Below are 18,317 nucleotides of genomic sequence, written 5' to 3'. Positions count from 1 at the left end.
CATTTTTTATTTACGTTTTTCCTAAGAACAGGTTACAATTCAAATTCTTCTCATGTAGAGTGGCTTAGACTGCCTATCATGCCATGAATGTCATCTGTGTCTCAGTGCTGCCTCTTCCCCAGGAAATACAGCAGAGGCCACACAGAGTACAACAGCATTTAATGGTCAGAAACAGTTGTACGGTATTACAAAGCTGTGTTGGAGGACAGGACCCATTCCTTCCCACACCGGGCAAAGCAGTACTAGATGTGAGCTGGCATGTGGCTGGGCTCCTTATCCCCTGGGCCTGAAGAGAGACCACCATCTAATATCCCCTGCTACTGCTCTGTATTCATCAGCGGAGGATGTAAATCCCACATGCAAGAAGATCCCTCATCCCCAGTGTCACATGAGACGGGACACAAGAGTTAGAATGAAGGGAAGACCCTACATAAGCTGTTAAGAGTTCAGAGGGGCAGGGATTTACCCCTGTTCACCAGTCCCCACAGTGCTCACTTTCCCAGCTTCTTCATCCGCTCATCAATGCTGGCAAAGTTTCCCTCCACTGTGGCCAAGTTTTCACGCATGGTTATCTGCACCTACAAAGGGGGAGAGAGGCTTCACTCTTTGGTCCAGTTCCTTAAATGAGGACCTGAAGAAATTCTCTTAGGGAAGACAAAATGGAGAAGATAGCAGCAGAATACGAATATCTATAGTAGCAGTTTGGTTTTTTTTTTTTTTTTTGACAGTCTTACTGTCACCCTGGGTAGAGTGCCATCACGGCTGCGTAGCTCACAGCAACCTCAAAATCCTGGGCTCAAGCAATCTTCTTGCCTCAGCCTCCCAACCACACTTGGCTAGTTTTTTCCTACTTTTAGTATTTTGGATTTGAGACAAGAGTTTCAGCCCTGGAGCTGAGTGCCATGGCATCATAGCTCTCAGCAACTGCCAACTGTCAGGCTCAAGCAATCCTCTTGCCCTCAGCCTCCCAAGTAGCTGGGACTACAAACGCCTACCACAACACCCAGCTATTTTTTTTAGAGATGGGGTCTCACTCTTGAACTGGTCAGGCTGGTCTTGAACTCCTGAGCTCAGGCCATCTACCCACCTCAGCCTCCCAGAGTGCTAGGATTACAGATGTGAGCCACTGTGCCAGGCCTATAGCAGTAGTTTTCAAATCACCCTTGAAGGACCATGGACCTAGCTCAGGGTTGCCAAGCAGGCAGGACTCTTTGAGAATTCCCATCCTTACTACAACCAGAATAGTTCTTTCCTATCTTCTGTGTAAAAAGAGCCAAGTAAGACTTTGTTGAAATGAAGGCTTTACAGGGTCAAATTTTTAGCAAACTGCTCTGGAGGAAGAGGATATTGTCTCAGTCCTTTATATATATTCTCATTTATCTTGACAGCCCTATGATGCTGGTCTCTCTTTCAGTGTTCCCCCCAGCACTGAGAACAGTACCTCCAACAGAAATTGAGGACTTGCTATGTGCCAGGCATTACTAAAAGAAGGAACAAGGAAGATAAGGCTCACTATCCCGGGTCAGAAAGGAAATGGCAGAACCAGGTTGGAGCCTGGCTCCTTACTTCAAACCCTGTATTCTTTCCAGTGTGCTGTGTTCAGAAGCAGCTGGGTAAAGCTAAGTCTATGAGACTACATAGAAAAAGATTAGATTTTATAAGAAAAAAATCCACTAACTCCTAACAATTTATCTACCACCTAATCTACATAACTCTAAGGGAAGTATAATTTTCCAAATGAAAAGACAGATGCTCGTAAGTTAAATAAGTTGTCAAAAAGTACCACAACCATTGAAAAGTAGTCTGGAGATTCAAAGAAACCCCTGCCACAATAGCATGCTACAAAGTGGGCTAAGGCAGAACCCTAGGAGAGAGCTGGAGAACCTAGTTTGTATGTGCTAGAGAAAGAGACAGCCGGTCAATGAAGAGGTACACACCTGGGTCAAGAGGGTAGCATTGTCCTTAAGGGAATTAGCAATCATCTGCTGGGTGGTATCCAAGTGTGTCAGGAGCTGACCAAACTGCATGGCTACAAAAGTAGAAAGAAAGGGATGGTTAAGGCTAGAATAAAAGATAAGGGAGGGGAACAAAGTTATCCACTCTTCAATTTCTTTTAGCACTGCTGGCAGCTGGCCTCCCACCTTGCTCATGCAACTGCTTGATAGTGACAAGTCTCTGCACCAGCTCAGGGAGTGTGGAGGCGATGGGGCTCCAGCGCTGTATGGCTTCATATAGCTGGTGGACCTGAAGGGACATGACAGGGCCCAGAGGGCACAGTTGAGGCAGCCAGTGACTGATAGTGCACTGATGTGAGGAATCAACTGGCCAGGGGGAGCACTGCCGTGACGTTCTCAGCTGATAAGAGCTTATGAAGACAGAGACCTGCATTTTCAGCATGTTCTCATGCTTTGACATTACTACTTGAGAACCCAAGGGAATGGAAAGGAGTATGAAGATGGGGAAGGTGTCTTCCTGACCTTGCTTTGCGTATCTGCATCTTCTACAGAGGCTTTATGCTTGGCAATCTCATTCACCTTTCCCAGGACGCTCTGAAAACACAGATTTTAAGGTGAATAGTGAGGGCATCTAGGGCTTCCAAGTCCCAACCTACCCATAATTCAATTTGCCCTCATTTAATACCTGCAGCCGAGCCTCCACTTGGTCCAAAACTGCAAGGTCCAGAGCACCCACCTTTGCCTGCAAGAGCTCTACAGCCTCCTGAGGGTGGGGTGGGAGCAGGTATCACAAAAGGGGGAGGGAGAAGCCCATTCCACCAGAGTTAATATATAGCTACAGACCCAGAAATAATTCTCAAAGCAAAACCAATCCCAATATCTCCTCTGTAATACCAAACACTCCAGTTCCTTCCAAACTCACCATAAGACAGGTTCCCTGTAGTCCTGCAGAAAGGGGATTCTGGTGGAAAAGGAGGGCAGAAATCAGCAGCTGTTGTATCTCCATTTGATTACTACCTTCTCCCATCCTTCCTAATTTGAGCTAATCCCTGCGAAGACCTTTCCTGACTCCTCCCAAGCTTATATGGAATGCTGTGAGCTCAGGGCACAGGGTCTAAGGCTCACACCAAGTACAGGAGACACCTGACCTGAGCATCCTGATCACACCGCACAGTTGCCTCCAGTTCTGTCAGGCGCTTCTCAAGTTCTGCAACCTAGTGGGAAGAAGGTAAGATTGCCACCTGCCTCCCTGCTGACACAGCAAAATCAATAATTGCTCCCCTCCACTCCCTGCTCCAAAGGACTCCTTTCCCTGGACTGCATCCCTAGCCACAATCTTAAAATCCTAACTGAAGGTAGATGGCAAAGGAAGCAGAGAATGAAGAACCAGGAGGAATCAGAAGCTTCCCAGCACACTCTAAGTCCTTGGAGAGAGGTAGGAAAATCTCCAAAGCCACTTCTCCCTGGCTCCCTAACCAACTCCATATGCGTACTTACTTTGGCAGCTTGAGAGAACTTGTCCTGCTCAGGCCGAGAATGTAGTTCATAAGTGACAAGGCTGCTATCTGCAAGGGTGCCAGTGGTGGGTTTCCCCCCTGAAACTCCTTTGCTTTTCTTTGTTGCTTCCAGCTGCAGCAGCAGGCGCCTAGGTCGGGAGACCAAGTAATATGGAGACTTGAAGGCTGAGGGCCAATCCCTCTCTCTCACTTGTGCCTCATAGTCAGCATTAAGGAACAGCTGAGCCACCTCTCCCCTTAGCATCCCTGTCAGTAGCTAGCTGCGTCCCTCCACAATCCCAATCAGCAAAGATTTTCCCGCAAAGTAGGGCATCCGCTCACTTAGCCAGAGCTCCATCAGGGTCAGTGAGGTTGACTGCGGCATCTGGCCCCAGAAGCTTCTCCAGGTGGGAAGCCACCAGCTGCTGCTTCAGCACTGCCAACTGTTTAGCCAGCACGACAGGGGTCAGCTTCTCCTCAGTGGCTGACTCCTTCACTGCTGTCTAGTATGAAAAGAGTAGACAGTGAGAGGGTGGTAAGAATGAATCAGGAAAAAAAATGGATCAAGACCCATAAGGGTACTTGTGGCTAGAGGTCACTGGGATGCCTTTAAGCACAAGAGACTGCCCACGTCCAACACTGGAGGCAGACCCATGTGTACCCCTAAACTCTAGAAACCCAAGCCCCCTAGCCAGGAGCTTAGGGAATCCTTTTCCTACTACTAGAGGTCTTCCTCTGCTATGTAAGTCATAGCAGAGATGGGAGAATAGAGTTGATACGTACCTTGATTTTCTCAACTTCACTTGTCAGCTCTTGGACCTCATGGAGTAGCCGTTGGTACTTTTGCTGGGGTGTCTCCTTGACTCCTAGACCCTCTGCAAGCTAGAGAATAAGCAGAGTGTAATGTCAGACCTCTTATCATAGGGAGCCTCAAGTATTTATCCAAACCCTGGGCCTAACTCATAAGGGCATCATTTCCAATTCAGAATCCACACACCATAGTACAGACGAAGAGGAGCTAGCCAGGGGCCTAGAGACTCTCCAGAACTCTCAGCTGCACTCTTTTTTTTTTTTTTTTTTGAGACAGAGCTGTCTCCCTGGGTAGAGTGCCATGGCATCACAGCTCACAGCAATCTCCAACTCCTGGGTTCAAGCAATTCTCCTGCCTCTGCCTCCCAAGTAACTGGGACTACAGGTGCCCGCCACAATGCCCAGCTATTTTTTGGTTGCAGCCATCATTGTTGTTTTGGCAGGCCAGGGCTGGATTCAAACCCGCTAGCTCAGGTGTATGTGGCTGGCGCCTTAGCCGCTTGAGCCACAGGCACCAAGCCATCTCAGCTGTATTCTGTTGGGTTTCTCAGAACCCCCACCCAGAAAAACTCAGAATCCTGACTGTATCTCTTGATCTCCCTCCTGAATGCTCACTAGGTAGGATGACTACACCATTCCCACCAACACACATAACAAACCATCTCATATTCTCCAGATTCATATCCTGTCCTCTTGGTTTTTCCAATACGATCTGAGAAATCTGCCAAGAAAGAAGATGGAACTGAGGGCCTGATCTAGGTCTCATGGTCTCAGGTGACCATGAGCACTTCCATAGGAGATCTATATGAGGGACCCTTTCCCTAGAGCAAAAGTCACCAAGACCTGAAGGCAGGAAGCTACTTCTCATACTTGTCCTTCAGGCTTCCCCCAACCCAACTTCTAGCCTAGTCTTACCAAGTCCCTTTGTTCCCACTCTCTTGTCTTTGAACTTGTCATAGGCAGCATTGGGATTGACAATGATGTGCTCCACACTTGTGCTTGTCAGCTCCTCCTGCAGAAACATGCAATTTAGACCAGTGGCAAACTCATTTTCATCCTAAAACTTTCTCTACCCCACAAACTCCCAAACTATCAAGAAATTGGGCCCTGGGTGGTGCCTATGGCTCAGTGAGTAGGGCGCCGGCCCCATATGCCAAGGGTGGTGGGTTCAAACCCAGCCCGGGCCAAACTGCAAAAAAAAAAAAAAAGAAAGAAATTGGGCCCTATTTTTCCAAGGGGAAAGAAAAGTGGCTCTATTCCAAGCTGCTGACCCAGACTGAACTGAAGAAACAGAAGCTTCCTGGTAGATTTGAAGCCTCAGTTGTATAAATATTAACACCCTGATTCAACTGGGAACAGAAGCTGTGTAACTTCCCCACCCTGTCAGTACATAAGTCTCCCCACCTCCCCACCCTGCCCTCCCAGTTATCTGGCACACACCAAGCACTCAAGGCAAGAAACAAAACCTGACCTCTTTTAACCTCCCCCTCCCAAAAGTAAATCTCCTTGCCCGCTGAGCAAGTCCACTTTAAAGCTCAGCTTCCATCCTTGCTGGAGGGAAAGAGGAAAGAAGGCAGACAAACAGGACACTAACTCTGAGTGTGAATCAGGTTTTACACCTGCTGAAGGTAACAGACCACCTCTTAGATACAAAAGTCAGGTGGGCAGAGGGAGGGCCTGGCTAGAAGACTGGTTTCCAGGCTACCCTGAGGCCAGAGAATTCATGAATAGGAAGAAGAGGCAAGGGCATACTGGATTATTTTCTAAGGGACATCTTAGAAGCAACAAACATAAGCAATATCTGCTTGCCAAGAGCACCCCTGGGTGAAATGAAGAGCCCAGCACCTCTTTACGGAGAAGCTGCAGCGCCTGCTTTGCTCCCTGACCCTCTGCTGCACTTCAGGCACTGAGCTCTTCCATAAACAGGGGACACAGCAGAGGAAGGGGAAGAGATTTCACTTGAGAATTTGAGGCAGAGAGGCTCCCTCTTTACTAGATATCTACTTGCTGTTCATATTCCAATTAACTATAGCGAGACTGGGCACCCCTGAGCACGCATCCCTTCTCAACTGTCAGAAGCTGACAGTTCCGGAGAGAGTACTAAAGGAAGGAGGAGACCCAGGAGCCCTTTCTTATTGGGAATGGTATCTCCACTTTCTACAGGAGGAAGGCAAAATGAGTCTTCTTTTCTTCACCTAGGATAACAGTTCACAGCAATGATTGAACATTAGAATCACTGAAAAAAAATTTTTTTAAAGGTCTAGGCCCTCTTCTGCAGATTCCGATGTAATTATCCTGGGGCAGGGCCAGCTGATTCTCATGTGTAGCCAGGACTGAGAACCTCTCTTGTGTGAGGGTATGTGGGGAGAAGAGCTGAGGGAAGAAATGAAGAGACACCAGGAGAAAGAGCTGCATAAAGCAGGAGGCTCTTTTCTTCACCTCTGCTCTGCTATTAGTGAGAAAAGGAGGAGAAAGTATCAACTTTGATACTTCTCTCTTCCTCTGGGAACTCCTGGGCAGAAGAGCAAGATGTATGAATGTATAGATCAGGGGAAAACAAAAGGCCTCAATGTCCCATCTACCTGGAAAGAGACATTTGAGTCCCAAATGATTCTCTCTACAGCCTTCTCTGAAAAGACCCACCAGTCAAATAACCATGTGGTCTCTGGCCTCTCTTTATAGACAGTTTGAGAAGGACTGAGGCTCAGGCTGGACAATCATCTTCTCTAAGTTCACACTCAGGAATATGCCTCTTCTTCCTGTGAAAGCCCCCACTCAAGGCCAATGAGGTAAAATCTGTTTTTGTTGCTTTTTTTTCTTTTAATCCTCTTAAAAAAGAGGAACGGAAGGCATAACCTATAGACCAAAGAAAGAAATTAATCACAGCTCCTGTTTGTTAAGCCCTGATTACGGGCAGGCACTATACATACAAGAATCTACTTTTTTATTTATGACCCTAAGTAGGGGAAGGGAGGAATAAAAACAAGTCAACACATAGAAGGTGAGTCTGGGGCTCTAGACAGCGCTTTCCTTCCACTATTCCCTGCTGTGGGAGCACGTCCTGGGCCAGAAAGGCCGCCCAACGCTGACATCCTCTTGGAGCCTCTCTGAGGCTATGGCTCTGGGACACTCAGGTGGGCAGCACACACTCTGGTCCTCCAGTGGCACCTACTCCACCAGGGTCTCTAAGATCTGGGGCATGGGTTGGGGGCAGTGTCCTTATGGTAACTTGTGAGATAGGAAAATGCTGTCAGCGGGGTGTGGGACTGAACAGAGGAATGAAAAGATTTAGTAGAGACAAAAGGATAGAGAAACAACTGCCCATCATAGCACACCCCGTTAAAAAGCAGATGAAAGGTCAGGCTTCTTACCAGCTCCTTGTGGTTTCCCCAGAGGTGAGAAATCAAAAGAGTTAAAAGGAAAGGGAGTGGGGGAATGGGGATGAGGGAGGGGGAAAAAAAGACAAAATTGTTATTAGCAAATTATCACATGCACTACATGACAGTCTTCAAACACACTGCACCACAGGGCCCCAGGGGAGCCTAGCAAAATTTGGAGGGGCCAAGAAATCTCAGCTGGGGTCACCACATACTCCAAGAGAAAGAAGAGCATGAGACCCTTTCCTCTCTGGTGGTGAGGATGTCATGAAGCTTTGCCATTAACAGCAGCAATTTAGGATTATCTGAGAACTAGGAGTTAGGTGTCACGAGCTAGTGGCACGGGATAGGAAAGTGTGGAAAACAAGGCTGAGGTGAGAGGGAAACTACAGAAATGGCGTAACATGAAGCAGGATTATGGAGACTCTGAGGACCAGCAGCTGATAGTGGTCCATACTTCGCTAGGGAGGAGTCCCCTTACTAGTTCATGGCCCAAGTCTTCCTGACTCTTGGTTTCTCTAGTGGTGAAAAATTAGATATTTGGATGGCAGAATCAGTTACAGTGAGAGTGCTCATATGAGTGGTCTGATGACTTTAGGTTAGGCAGAACAAAATGTGTCCAGTACAGATGTTGAGTTCAAGGAAAGATGAAGTACTAAGTGCAGCCCAGTTCTCATTTCCTGATGCCAGAGGAGAGGCAGAGCAAATCCTGGCCCATCAAGCAACCTGGCGTGTCTATATCCACTCTGAGTGGCTGGTTGCTCACCCTACAGCTTTGAGGGGTCCAGAGCAATTCTGCCATGAAATGCCAGCACAGAGTCAAGAACACATCAAGATTCACAGCTGCCAGCCCATGTGCAGAACACATTCCTTTAACCCTTCACAAGATTCACAGGGGTTGGAGGGTGGACAAGGAAGAGGCATAAAGAGTATTTCAAGGAGGCCTTATTTTAGTCCAGGCTACATAGATAAGGCACTCCCACTTTCAGGCAAGACTGGTTTGGAACTGCCAGGGGAGGAAATCCAGTGGTATGCCCTGCCTTTCCAAGAGCTGCTGATGGGCAGATGGAAGCGTGGAGAGCTCATGGTTATGTGAATATGAAAACCCATGGTATGATAAAGACAAGTGCTTACTCTCCCAAGATTTCAGCCTGATACTTCTGACCCTCAATCTCTCTGCTCCCTGGCTGATGCCTGGGTTCACCTCAGCCAAGACTCTTCTTTTAGCCCATGGTAGGGGTAGCTCCAGATCCTGTGGTCTAGGCTGGGATGTCTCTGCACAAAGTGGGCATAAGCACTCATGGGTGCACACATGTGAACACACAGAAGCACACACAATATACCTATCTCTGACTTGTCCCACCAAGCTAAAACCAGCTTGGGAGAAACTCAAGGAGAGAGGACAATGGGTCATAAGTTCAAGTTCAAACCATAAGAAAGGGCAGAACAGGGAGGAAAGAAAATAAAAAAAAAAGGTGGCGCCTGTGGCTCAAGGAGTAGGGCACCGGCCGCATATGCCGGGGGTGGCAGGTTCAAACCCGGCCCCAGCCAAGAACTGCAAAAAAAAAAAAAGAAAATCAAAGAAAAAAAAAAAAGAGTGGTATATTAGTTTACATATAGTATATACCACCTCCAGGTCTGCCCTAAGGGTTGATTGAGGATGATGAGATTTTAGGCATAATTCCTGTAACCTGGAGTAGTTAACAGTCACCATGGAAACCTAATACACCGCAGCCACCTTGATTGGAAAATTTCAAGAGCTCTTATCCCAGGTACCAGCTTACTTGGTACGTGACCCTCAGGCCCTTCCATTAAAGGAATCTCAGAATCCCCCAGGGCTGTTTGGCTAAGTGGTTGTGCCTCAGAGGCAAGACCTCAAGTACTAAGTCAGACAGAAGAGGTGGCCACTGCTGCTCTCTGAGCCTATTCAGGCTCTATGCCAGCGGTTCTCAACCTGTGGGTCGTGACCCACAGGAACTGTATTAAAGGGCTTCGGCATTAGGAAGGTTGAGAACCACTGCTCTATGCCAACACTGCAGCCAGGGGGACTTCAGAACCATGATGACAAGGGAGATGAACAGAGCCACAGAATAAAACTGTCCAAGATGGACCAACATAATGCTGACCATTTTTAAAGGAGGGGTATAGAAACAGAAAGACTTACAAAAGCAAAATAACTCAAGTTATTATTTTAAAATTGCATATAACACCTCCTTACTATCCCATGGCTTCTTTGAAGGCCTAGCATGGGGAAGAGTAAAGGGAGATTTTTTTCAGGGATAACATACATATAGCTAAGAAGTAAGGGTCCTTTGTTCTCCACCCTTGTCTAAAGTAGCTAAAAGTTATTCCATAAAAAATTCTTTTTTTTTTTTTGTAGAGACAGAGTCTCACTGTACCGCCCTCGGGTAGAGTGCCGTGGCATCACACGGCTCACAGCAACCTCCAACTCCTGGGCTTAAGCGATTCTCTTGCCTCAGCCTCCCGAGTAGCTGGGACTACAGGCGCCCGCCACAACGCCCGGCTATTTTTTGGTTGCAGTTTGGCCGGGGCTGGGTTTGAACCCGCCACCCTCGGCATATGGGGCCGGCGCCCTACTCACTGAGCCACAGGCGCCACCCCTCCATAAAAAATTCTTAATTTCATCTCAGTTTGAGGAGGAGAAAGGCAACCCCCCTTCTAACTTTTAGTCCCTAAATAGCTCAGGTTCAAAAGCATTCATAGCCTCCATGTTTCTATCCCATTCTCCATTGGACAGTTTTATTCTGCAGACCTCACAAGGGGAAGAGACAGTGATTCAGGGATTATACTGTGTTTTGAACCCTTGATTAATGATCTTTAAATATAAGGCCAGCAGGGCCCTTAGCCAGGGACTTACTTGAATTTAAAATGATTAGCTACAATAATAGCACAGTGGCAGAGCATTGCATGCGAGATTGCAGATGAAAAAAACATGCAGAGAAGAAGCATTGAATGGTCTTACTTGTGCAAACTAGTGTCCAGGCAAGGTGGTGAGGAGGGAGGATGGGGGAAGCATTAGGAAAAACTCAGGTAAGTTCAAGTGTGCCAACAGTCAATGAACACAATCAAGCACATTTGTGATATTCTGAACTGTAAGGAAGAGAGCCTACTCTTTCTCATCTCAGGAGCGTCCAGCAGTGTCTATTTTTTTGAGAAATGAAGCCTCTGCCCAGGCCCCATTAAACTATGGCTAGGGCTCCCCCCTCAACCCCAGATCCTTTTCCTGGCTTGGGGGTAGTTATAAGGAGAGAGACTAAACCCTGTTTCTAGTGAGGTTTCTTAATTTTATCTCCCTTGCTCCAGCAGGTCAAAAGCCATGAGCAGAATGGTGGAATGCCTCACGGACCCAAGGCAGGCTATAGGCCTAGGGTGGAGGCAATTCCATTTGGGAATTAGCTTTCCTAACAAGACATTTTAAGAAAAGTCTCCAATCCTAGCATTCTGGGAGGCCAAGGTGGGTGGCTTGTTTGAGTTCAGGAATTTGAGACCAGCCTGAGCAAGAGTGAGACCCTGTCTCTACTAAAAACAGAAAAACTAGCTGGGTGTGGTGCAGGTGCCTGTAGTCCCAGCTACTTGGGAGGCTGAGATAAGAGGACTGCACAAGCCTAAGCGGTGTTGTGAGCACAAGCTGAGGCTGCTGTGAGCTACAGGGTCACAGCACTCTACTAGGGGCACAGAGTGGGCTCTATCTCAAAAAAAAATTCTCCAACCAAGCCATTGCCCCAATCAATCAGAAGTGTCTGAAATGCATAGTGGTCTTCCCAGAAAGAGGAGGCAAGGACTAGCTTGTGTGGTTCCCTGGCTCATTCCTGTTTTAGAATAGTTTGTAGAAATCAGGATCATCTGTAGTGAAATTTAAATCTTTTACTACTTTCCTCTCCCTTCCTCCCCACTAGGGGAATCATAAAACTTTTATGTTTTTAGATTTTTTTTTTGGAGACAGTTTCATTTTGTGGCCCTTGGTGGAGTGCCTTGGTGTCACAACTCACTGCAACCTCAAACTCTCGGGCTCAAGCGATTCTCTTGCCTCAGCCTCCCAAGTAGCTGGGACTATAAGCACCTGCCACAACACCCAGCTATTTTTAGAGATGAGGTCTTCCTCTGGCTCAGGCTGTTTTTGAACCTGTGAGCTCAGGCAATCCACCTGCCTGGGCTTCCCAGAGTGCTAGGATTACAGGCGTGAGCCACCTCGCTCAGCCATAAAACTTTTAAATTCAACTAGCAATTAAGATTTTTAACAGATATTAGAGGACATCATTTTGTTTAGTAACCCAATTTCTTCCACAGTGGAGAAATCAGAGGAAGGTTAGGGACAGTTAAAATAGATTTGACTGGGCGGCACCTGTGGCTCAGTCAGTAAGGCGCCAGCCCCATATACCGAGGGTGGCGGGTTCAAACCCGGCCCCGGCCAAACTGCAACCAAAAAATAGCTGGGCGTTGTGGCGGGCGCCTGTAGTCCTAGCTACTCAGGAGGCTGAGGCAAGAGAATCACTTAAGCCCAGGAGTTGGAGGTTGCTGTGAGCTGCGTGAGGCCACGGCACTCTACCGAGGGCCATAAAGTGAGACTCTGTCTCTGCAAAAAAAAAAAAAAAAAATAGATTTGACTATTCCTTTGTGTCTGTCTGTATGCATTTATTTACTTACAGTCTCACTGTCACCTTGGATAGAGCGCCATGGTATCATAGCTCAAAGCAACCTCAAACTCTTGGGTTCAAGTGATGTTCTTGTGTCAGCCTCCCAAGTAGCTGGGACTACAGTTGCCCCCCACAATGCCCAGTTAGTTTTTTCTATTTTAGTTATTTATTTTTTTGAGACAGAATCTCGCTATTTCACCCTCGACAGAGTGCTGTGGCATTACAGCTCACAGCAACCTCAAACTCTTGGGCTTAAGCGATTCTCTTGCCTCAGCCTCCCAAGTAGCTGACTATAGGTGTCCACTACGTCTGGCTATTTTTTTGTTGTAGCTGTCATTGTCTAGCAGTCGGGATGGGGTTGAACCCATCAGCCCCGATGTATGTGGCAGGTGTCCTAACCACTTAACTATGAGCACTGAGCCAGTTTTTTCTAATTTTCATAGAGACAGAGTCTCACTCTTGCTCAGGATGGTCTCGAACTCCTGAGCTCAGGCAATCCTCCTGCCTCAGCCTCCCAGAGTGCCAGAAGTACAGGTGTAAGCCACCACACCTATTTATTTTTTCTTTCCTTTTTGGGGGATAGTCTTGCTCTGTCACACTGCGTATAGTGCAATGGCATGATCACGGCTCACTGCAACCTCTAATTCCTGGCACAAGCAATCCTTAGACTCAGCCTCCTGAGTAGCTAGACTGTAGATGTACACCATTGCACCTGGCTAATTTCTTCTATGTTTAGTAGAGATGGGCTCTCACTCTCACTCAGGTTGATCTCTAACTCCTGAGCTCAAGCAATCCGCAGCCTTAGCCTTCCAGAGTGCTAGGAGCCACTATACTCGGCCAACTATTCCTTTACATAGAAATCTAGAGACCAAAAGATTCCTCAAGAAGTCAGCCCTATTGATTATCTCCAAAGAGAACAGAGTGGTAGCAGGGGCGTGGAAGAGGGACTTTTCACTACGCAGCTTTGAATCTTTTGTTCCATGTGCACATATTACCTATGAAAGTTGAAAATAATGTGGAGACTAAGGCAGAGAATGCGGTTGCCAGAGGTTAAGAAAGTGACTGAAGGGCGGTGCCTGTGGCTCAACGGGTAGGGCGCCGGTCCCATATGCCGGAGGTGGCGGGTTCAAGCCCAGCCCCGGCCAAAAATAAAAAAAAAAAAATAATAATTAAAAAAAAAAAAAAGAAAGTGACTGAAAACCTCATGGTTCAGTCACAAGAGAGGTGATGTGCACTGTCACTTATGAAGAAGACAGGTTGCTAGTGAGATTCCAGGCCTCATGGACACATTTCTGGATTGTCTAAGCATACGACTCACTGCTCCTCAAGTTGCATATTTACGTCAGTATTGAGAGCAATGGCAGAGCAATTACTCAGATGACTTCCCGAAAGCTGCCCTCCTAAGGCCTATAGGGATAAGCAGGGGCCAGAGACATTAGCTGACATCAGGAAACATCTAAGCCCTAAAGGCTCCTGAAGCAGCTAAATGTCTCCCCACCCCACTCTTCCCTAGTGACTGGCAGTCACTTAGCTGAGCCTTAGGAGATGGAGGCAATTTGATTCCTCTGGTATTTGCCGTCCAGCTCCTGTGCACTTCTATACCAGCACCCCAAGCAACACGCCACAGGCAACGAATGTTCATGGTGTCCTCTCCCCATAAGCCACCCCACCAGATGCTACCAAAATAGGCTACTCAGACTCTGCAGAGACAAACAGGCAATCAGAGATGCACATTTAAGTTCTTTCACACCTAGAATGGATGTTATCTTCTTTTCATTAAGGGATATCCCAGAACCTTTAAAAGAAAAATGACAAGGGGAGCGGCTGTGGCTCCAGGAGTAAGGCGCCAGCCCCATATACTGGAGGTGGTGGGTTCAAACCCGGTCATGGCCAAAAACTGCAAAAAAAAAAGAAAGAAAAGAAAAATGACAATGTATTTTTTTGTTTGGAAAGGGGATTGCTCTGATACTACTTGTTTGTATCATAGTAAGAGACAAAGAATAGAGTTCTACTAATTATTTTACAACAAATGCTTGATATTTCTTTCTTTTTTTTTTGACACAGAGCCTCAAGCTGTCACCCTGGGTAGAGTGCCGTGGCATCACAGCTCACAGCATCCTCCAACTCCTGGGCTCAAGTGATTTTCCTGTCTCAGCCTCCCAAGTAGCTGGGACTATAGGCACCTGCCACAATGCCCGGCTATTTTTTGGTTGCAGCTGCCATTGTTGTTTGGCGGGCCCGGGCTGGATTCGAACCCACCAGCTCAGGTGTATGTGGCTGGCGCCTTAGCCGCTTGAGCCACAGGTGCTGAGCCGAAGGCTTGATATTTCATAGACAGAGGCCTCGGCCTGACTTGAACAGACTCTGAACTGTGTTAGAATAGTGAAGTTCTCAGGATATGCTCATCCCTCTTATCTGCAGGGGGACTGGCTTGGGACTCTCCTCAGACACCAAAATTAGTGGGTGTTCAAGTCCCTTATATAAATTGGCAAAGTATTTGCATCTAACCTACACACGTCCTCCTATACACCTTCTTTTTTTTTTTTTGAGACAGAGTCTCACTTTGTCACCCTCAGGGAAGTGCCATGGCGTTCCAGCTTACAGCAGCCTCAAACTCTTGGGCTTCAACAATTCTCTTGCCTCAGCCTCCCCAAGTAGCTGGGACTATAGGTACCTGCCACAATACCCAGCTATTTTTTAGAGATGGGGGTCTCACTCTTGCTCAGGCTGGTTTCAAACTCGTGAGCTCATAACGTCTACAATGCCTCGGCCTCCCAAGTGCAAGGATTATAGGTGTGAGCCACTTCATCCAGCTCTCCTATATACTTTAAATCATCTCTAGAACCCAGAAGCCTAAGTCACTAACCCCAAACCTGTTTTGAGATATTTTATTAGCAATGCCTAGTACAATGTAAATGCTATGTAAATACTTGTTAAATCGTGTTTTTAAAATTTGTATATTTTTTATTGTTGTATTGTTATTTTTCATTTTTTAAAAATATTTTTAATCTGGGCGGCGCCTGTGGCTCAGTGAGTAGGGCGCTGGCCCCATTTGCCGAGGGTGGCGGGTTCGGACCCAGCCCCGGCCAAACTGCAACAGAAAAATAGCCGGGCGTTGTGGCGCGTGCCTGTAGTCCCAGCTGCTCGGGAGGCTGAGGCAAGAGAATCGCGTAAGCCCAAGGGTTAGAGGTTGCTGTGAGCCGTGTGACGCCACGGCACCCTACCCATGGGCGGTACAGTGAGACTCTGTCTCTACAAAAAAAAAAAAAATATATATATATATATATATATATTTTTTTTAATCCATGGTTGGTTGAATGCATGGGTTCGGAACCATTGATATGGATAGCTGATTGGATACATTTCCTACCTCGTGAAGGTAGAGGCAGCTTCCTCTCAGATACATCTTGGACTAACAGGTGCACACTCAAGTTGTTGGACAACAATATCATCTGCATTATCTCCAGGATACTCAAGCTTGGGGGATAGATTGACATGCCAGCAAGTACACAAGCCACAAGGAACACACCACTGAGAGAGGAAACAGGGAAGGTGTTTCCCACACCTTTCCACTTCCACATAGGGGAATCAAGCCATACATTATAAGCCAGCAACCGGCATTTCCCAGAATTAACCAGCCCCACAGACATAGCCACAGGACTCACAGACACACTCACTGCAATGACTCTTTAGTCACATCTTTACTGAGATCCCAGCCCAGCTCTCTTTGGAAATAACAGAACCTAAAACATACTCTATAAAACATGCTAATAGATGTTTGTCCCCCTTGGCACTTACACAAAGTTTTTACTATGCTGATTTCCATTCGTTCAATTTTGGTTTTTTTCTTCCATATGTTCTCTATACATATCTTAATCCTAAGGAGTCTGGGGCTCCTTAAGCCTGTACATTGCACAAAAAATCAACATAGAAAAAACACATTCAACAATGTTGAGTGTTTCCCCTCCTAGTTAAAATGTATCCACAACTAATTTCTCCCTTCTCAGAATTCTTGGATCTGAAAGTGGTAACACAGCCTTTCCACTGCTGATATGAAACCTTCATGTTCTTCTTCAAATTTGTTTTGCTGTGATCAGATTTCTTATCCTTCTAAAATTGCCAAATCACTTTTTATTCCTTGCCCAGTGGATACTGAATAGTCAAATAAAAAAGTATTTCTCTATTCTTCAAAGTCCAGTTCTTGGTAGCAACTAATGAGCATGTATTAAGTGCAATACTTTATGAAATAGGTTAGCCTTCCTAAACTCAAGTGCTTTAATAAATGTTCAGCTTTCCTTATTCATGGCCATGGATTAGAACCCAGAGGCCTAACCATGTCACTAGCCCCAAACCTGTTTTGAGATATAATTTTATTTAAAAGGCCCAATGATCAGGGCTTTGCAAACAGGTCTTGTTAGTAGTAACTTGACTTTCCTTCCTGACATTGCTCACTGGTGGCTGCAAGCCCAGCAAAGCCTTTGCAAGCCCCACAATCTACATACCACCCAGGCTGAGGTTGGCATACCCGCTTATTGCTGTGGCTTGCCAAAGAAAGGGAAGGGCCTATATAGGGCAGAGAGGTCAGAGTCGGGAGGAGTCTTGTGGCAGCACACAGCCTTACCGCATCAAACTCCGCTTGATCATCCTCAGGTAGGTCGCTGGTTTCATAAACATCTGGCTCATTTCTGGCCTGCAGGTAGAAGCAGTGACCACCCAAACTCACTATCCAGCACCCACCAACACCCCTCACCCCACTCCCCTTCCCTTTGATCAAGCTAATGGAGAAGGCAGGTTATGATGCAACGATTCTGTCCCTTTCTCCTCTACTGACTCTGTGAACAGCATCTCAGTTCCCATGTCTCAGAGGGGCGGAGGTAACAGCGGGGACAACTGGGACCTGATGGCAAACGGCTATTGTTAAGTGGATAACAAAGATGTTACCCTGAGTCTGGAGGGAAGAGGGTCCTTGGCAATCACTATGTCAGAAGTAGGTGAGAGCTATCCTCAAATTAGGCCTTGTACACCACTACCCTGGCACAAGGGTTCAGAGTGACTCAGGACCTTGGTACTCAGGTCCTCTGTCCCCACCCCCACCAGAGAATACAGGCAGGGCAGCACAAAAGGAGCAGGTATACGGGGGCGGAGGGGCGGGGAATGGGGCCAAGGCACGGGTTCCCCAAAGAACAGAGTTCCCCATCTGGCACAAGAAGGGTTCTGCCACGGTAACCTGTTCCTTGGCAGGATGAAGGCCATCACTAAGTGGCCGGATGTGTGTTTGGGGGTATGGATGGAGAAGCTCATGGGGAGCTTCAGAGCGGCACGGACAGGGTTGACACGAATGGTAAAAACGGTAGGACATAGTTGTAAACACCCAGAGACTATTTCTGGGCCAAGAAACCGGCGACGAGGGCCTGGTCTGTTCCGACAGCAAGTCCCAGTCGGGACAAGAGTCTGGAAGGTGCTAAGGCCAGTTCGAGAGCGAGCGGCCGGAGCCCTTGGGGCACAGGAGGGGTCCAGGGTTGGTTTTGTTGGGGGGGCTCTTGGGAGGTCGGGGGCGCGGTCCTAGGGCCGACCCTGTACTCACAATGCCGGGAAGGTCAGCGTATTTAGGGTCCGCCATGGCGGCGGCGAGGCGGGGTTGGGGGACCGGGGCCTCGGTGGAGCCGGGGCCGGTGTTCGGATAGGGGAGAAGCCGGGCTCGGGTCCCCGGCTAAGGCAGCGGCAAAGGGAGCGGCAGAGTAGCAGGAAATCTCGCGATACAAGTAGCACGGCAGAAGGGTAAAGGAAAAGTCGCGAGAACAGCCTGCTACCTCTGCCCTGGAGTGGCGGGGATTGGCGAGAACGAGGCTGGGGATCGAGGCGAGGGCCTGGGGACGCCGCTTAGGATTGTGGGATGTGTGGTCTTGGGCTGGGAACTACAGTAACGCGCCTTAGGGAGCTGTTTCACACAACGTATTTTCTTTCATTTTTACACCAAGTTTATGAAAGAATTCTTTTTTTTTTTTGAGACAGAGCCTCAAGCTG

General features: G+C 47.5%; 1 protein-coding gene across 1 annotated transcript; it reads right to left on the bottom strand.

Annotated features, from left to right (window-relative positions):
* Positions 1-142: 142 nt before the first annotated feature.
* Positions 143-18,168, bottom strand: DCTN2 (dynactin subunit 2). The gene is made up of 14 exons (XM_053554958.1): positions 17,878-18,168; positions 16,915-16,983; positions 5,177-5,273; positions 4,921-4,982; positions 4,235-4,333; positions 3,794-3,954; positions 3,453-3,600; positions 3,104-3,169; positions 2,878-2,916; positions 2,641-2,718; positions 2,478-2,549; positions 2,142-2,244; positions 1,938-2,029; positions 143-578 (listed from the first exon to the last, which is right to left on the bottom strand). The coding sequence occupies exons 1-14, from the start codon at positions 17,911-17,913 to the stop codon at positions 492-494; spliced, it is 1,209 nt and encodes a 402-aa protein (XP_053410933.1). The 5' UTR covers positions 17,914-18,168; the 3' UTR covers positions 143-491.
* Between the last annotated feature and the right edge of the window lie 149 nt (positions 18,169-18,317).

The sequence above is a fragment of the Nycticebus coucang genome, chromosome 12 (assembly GCF_027406575.1).
Source record: "Nycticebus coucang isolate mNycCou1 chromosome 12, mNycCou1.pri, whole genome shotgun sequence".
Taxonomy (NCBI): Eukaryota; Metazoa; Chordata; class Mammalia; order Primates; family Lorisidae; genus Nycticebus; species Nycticebus coucang.
The sequence above is the reverse complement of the archived record's forward strand: the minus strand, read 5'-3'. Positions and strand labels throughout refer to the sequence as shown.

Bases quoted from the DNA above. Each gene is read 5' to 3' on its own strand.
- DCTN2 (XM_053554958.1), bottom strand. From the start codon at position 17,913: ATGGCGGACCCTAAATACGCTGACCTTCCCGGCATT. The intron at 3,170-3,452 runs GTAAGTACGCAT...TCTTCCCACTAG, and splicing joins AGTTCTCTCAAGCTGCCAAA to GTTGCAGAACTTGAGAAGCG. The intron at 2,550-2,640 runs GTATTAAATGAG...CTGTGTTTTCAG, and splicing joins AAGTGGAGGCTCGGCTGCAG to AGCGTCCTGGGAAAGGTGAA.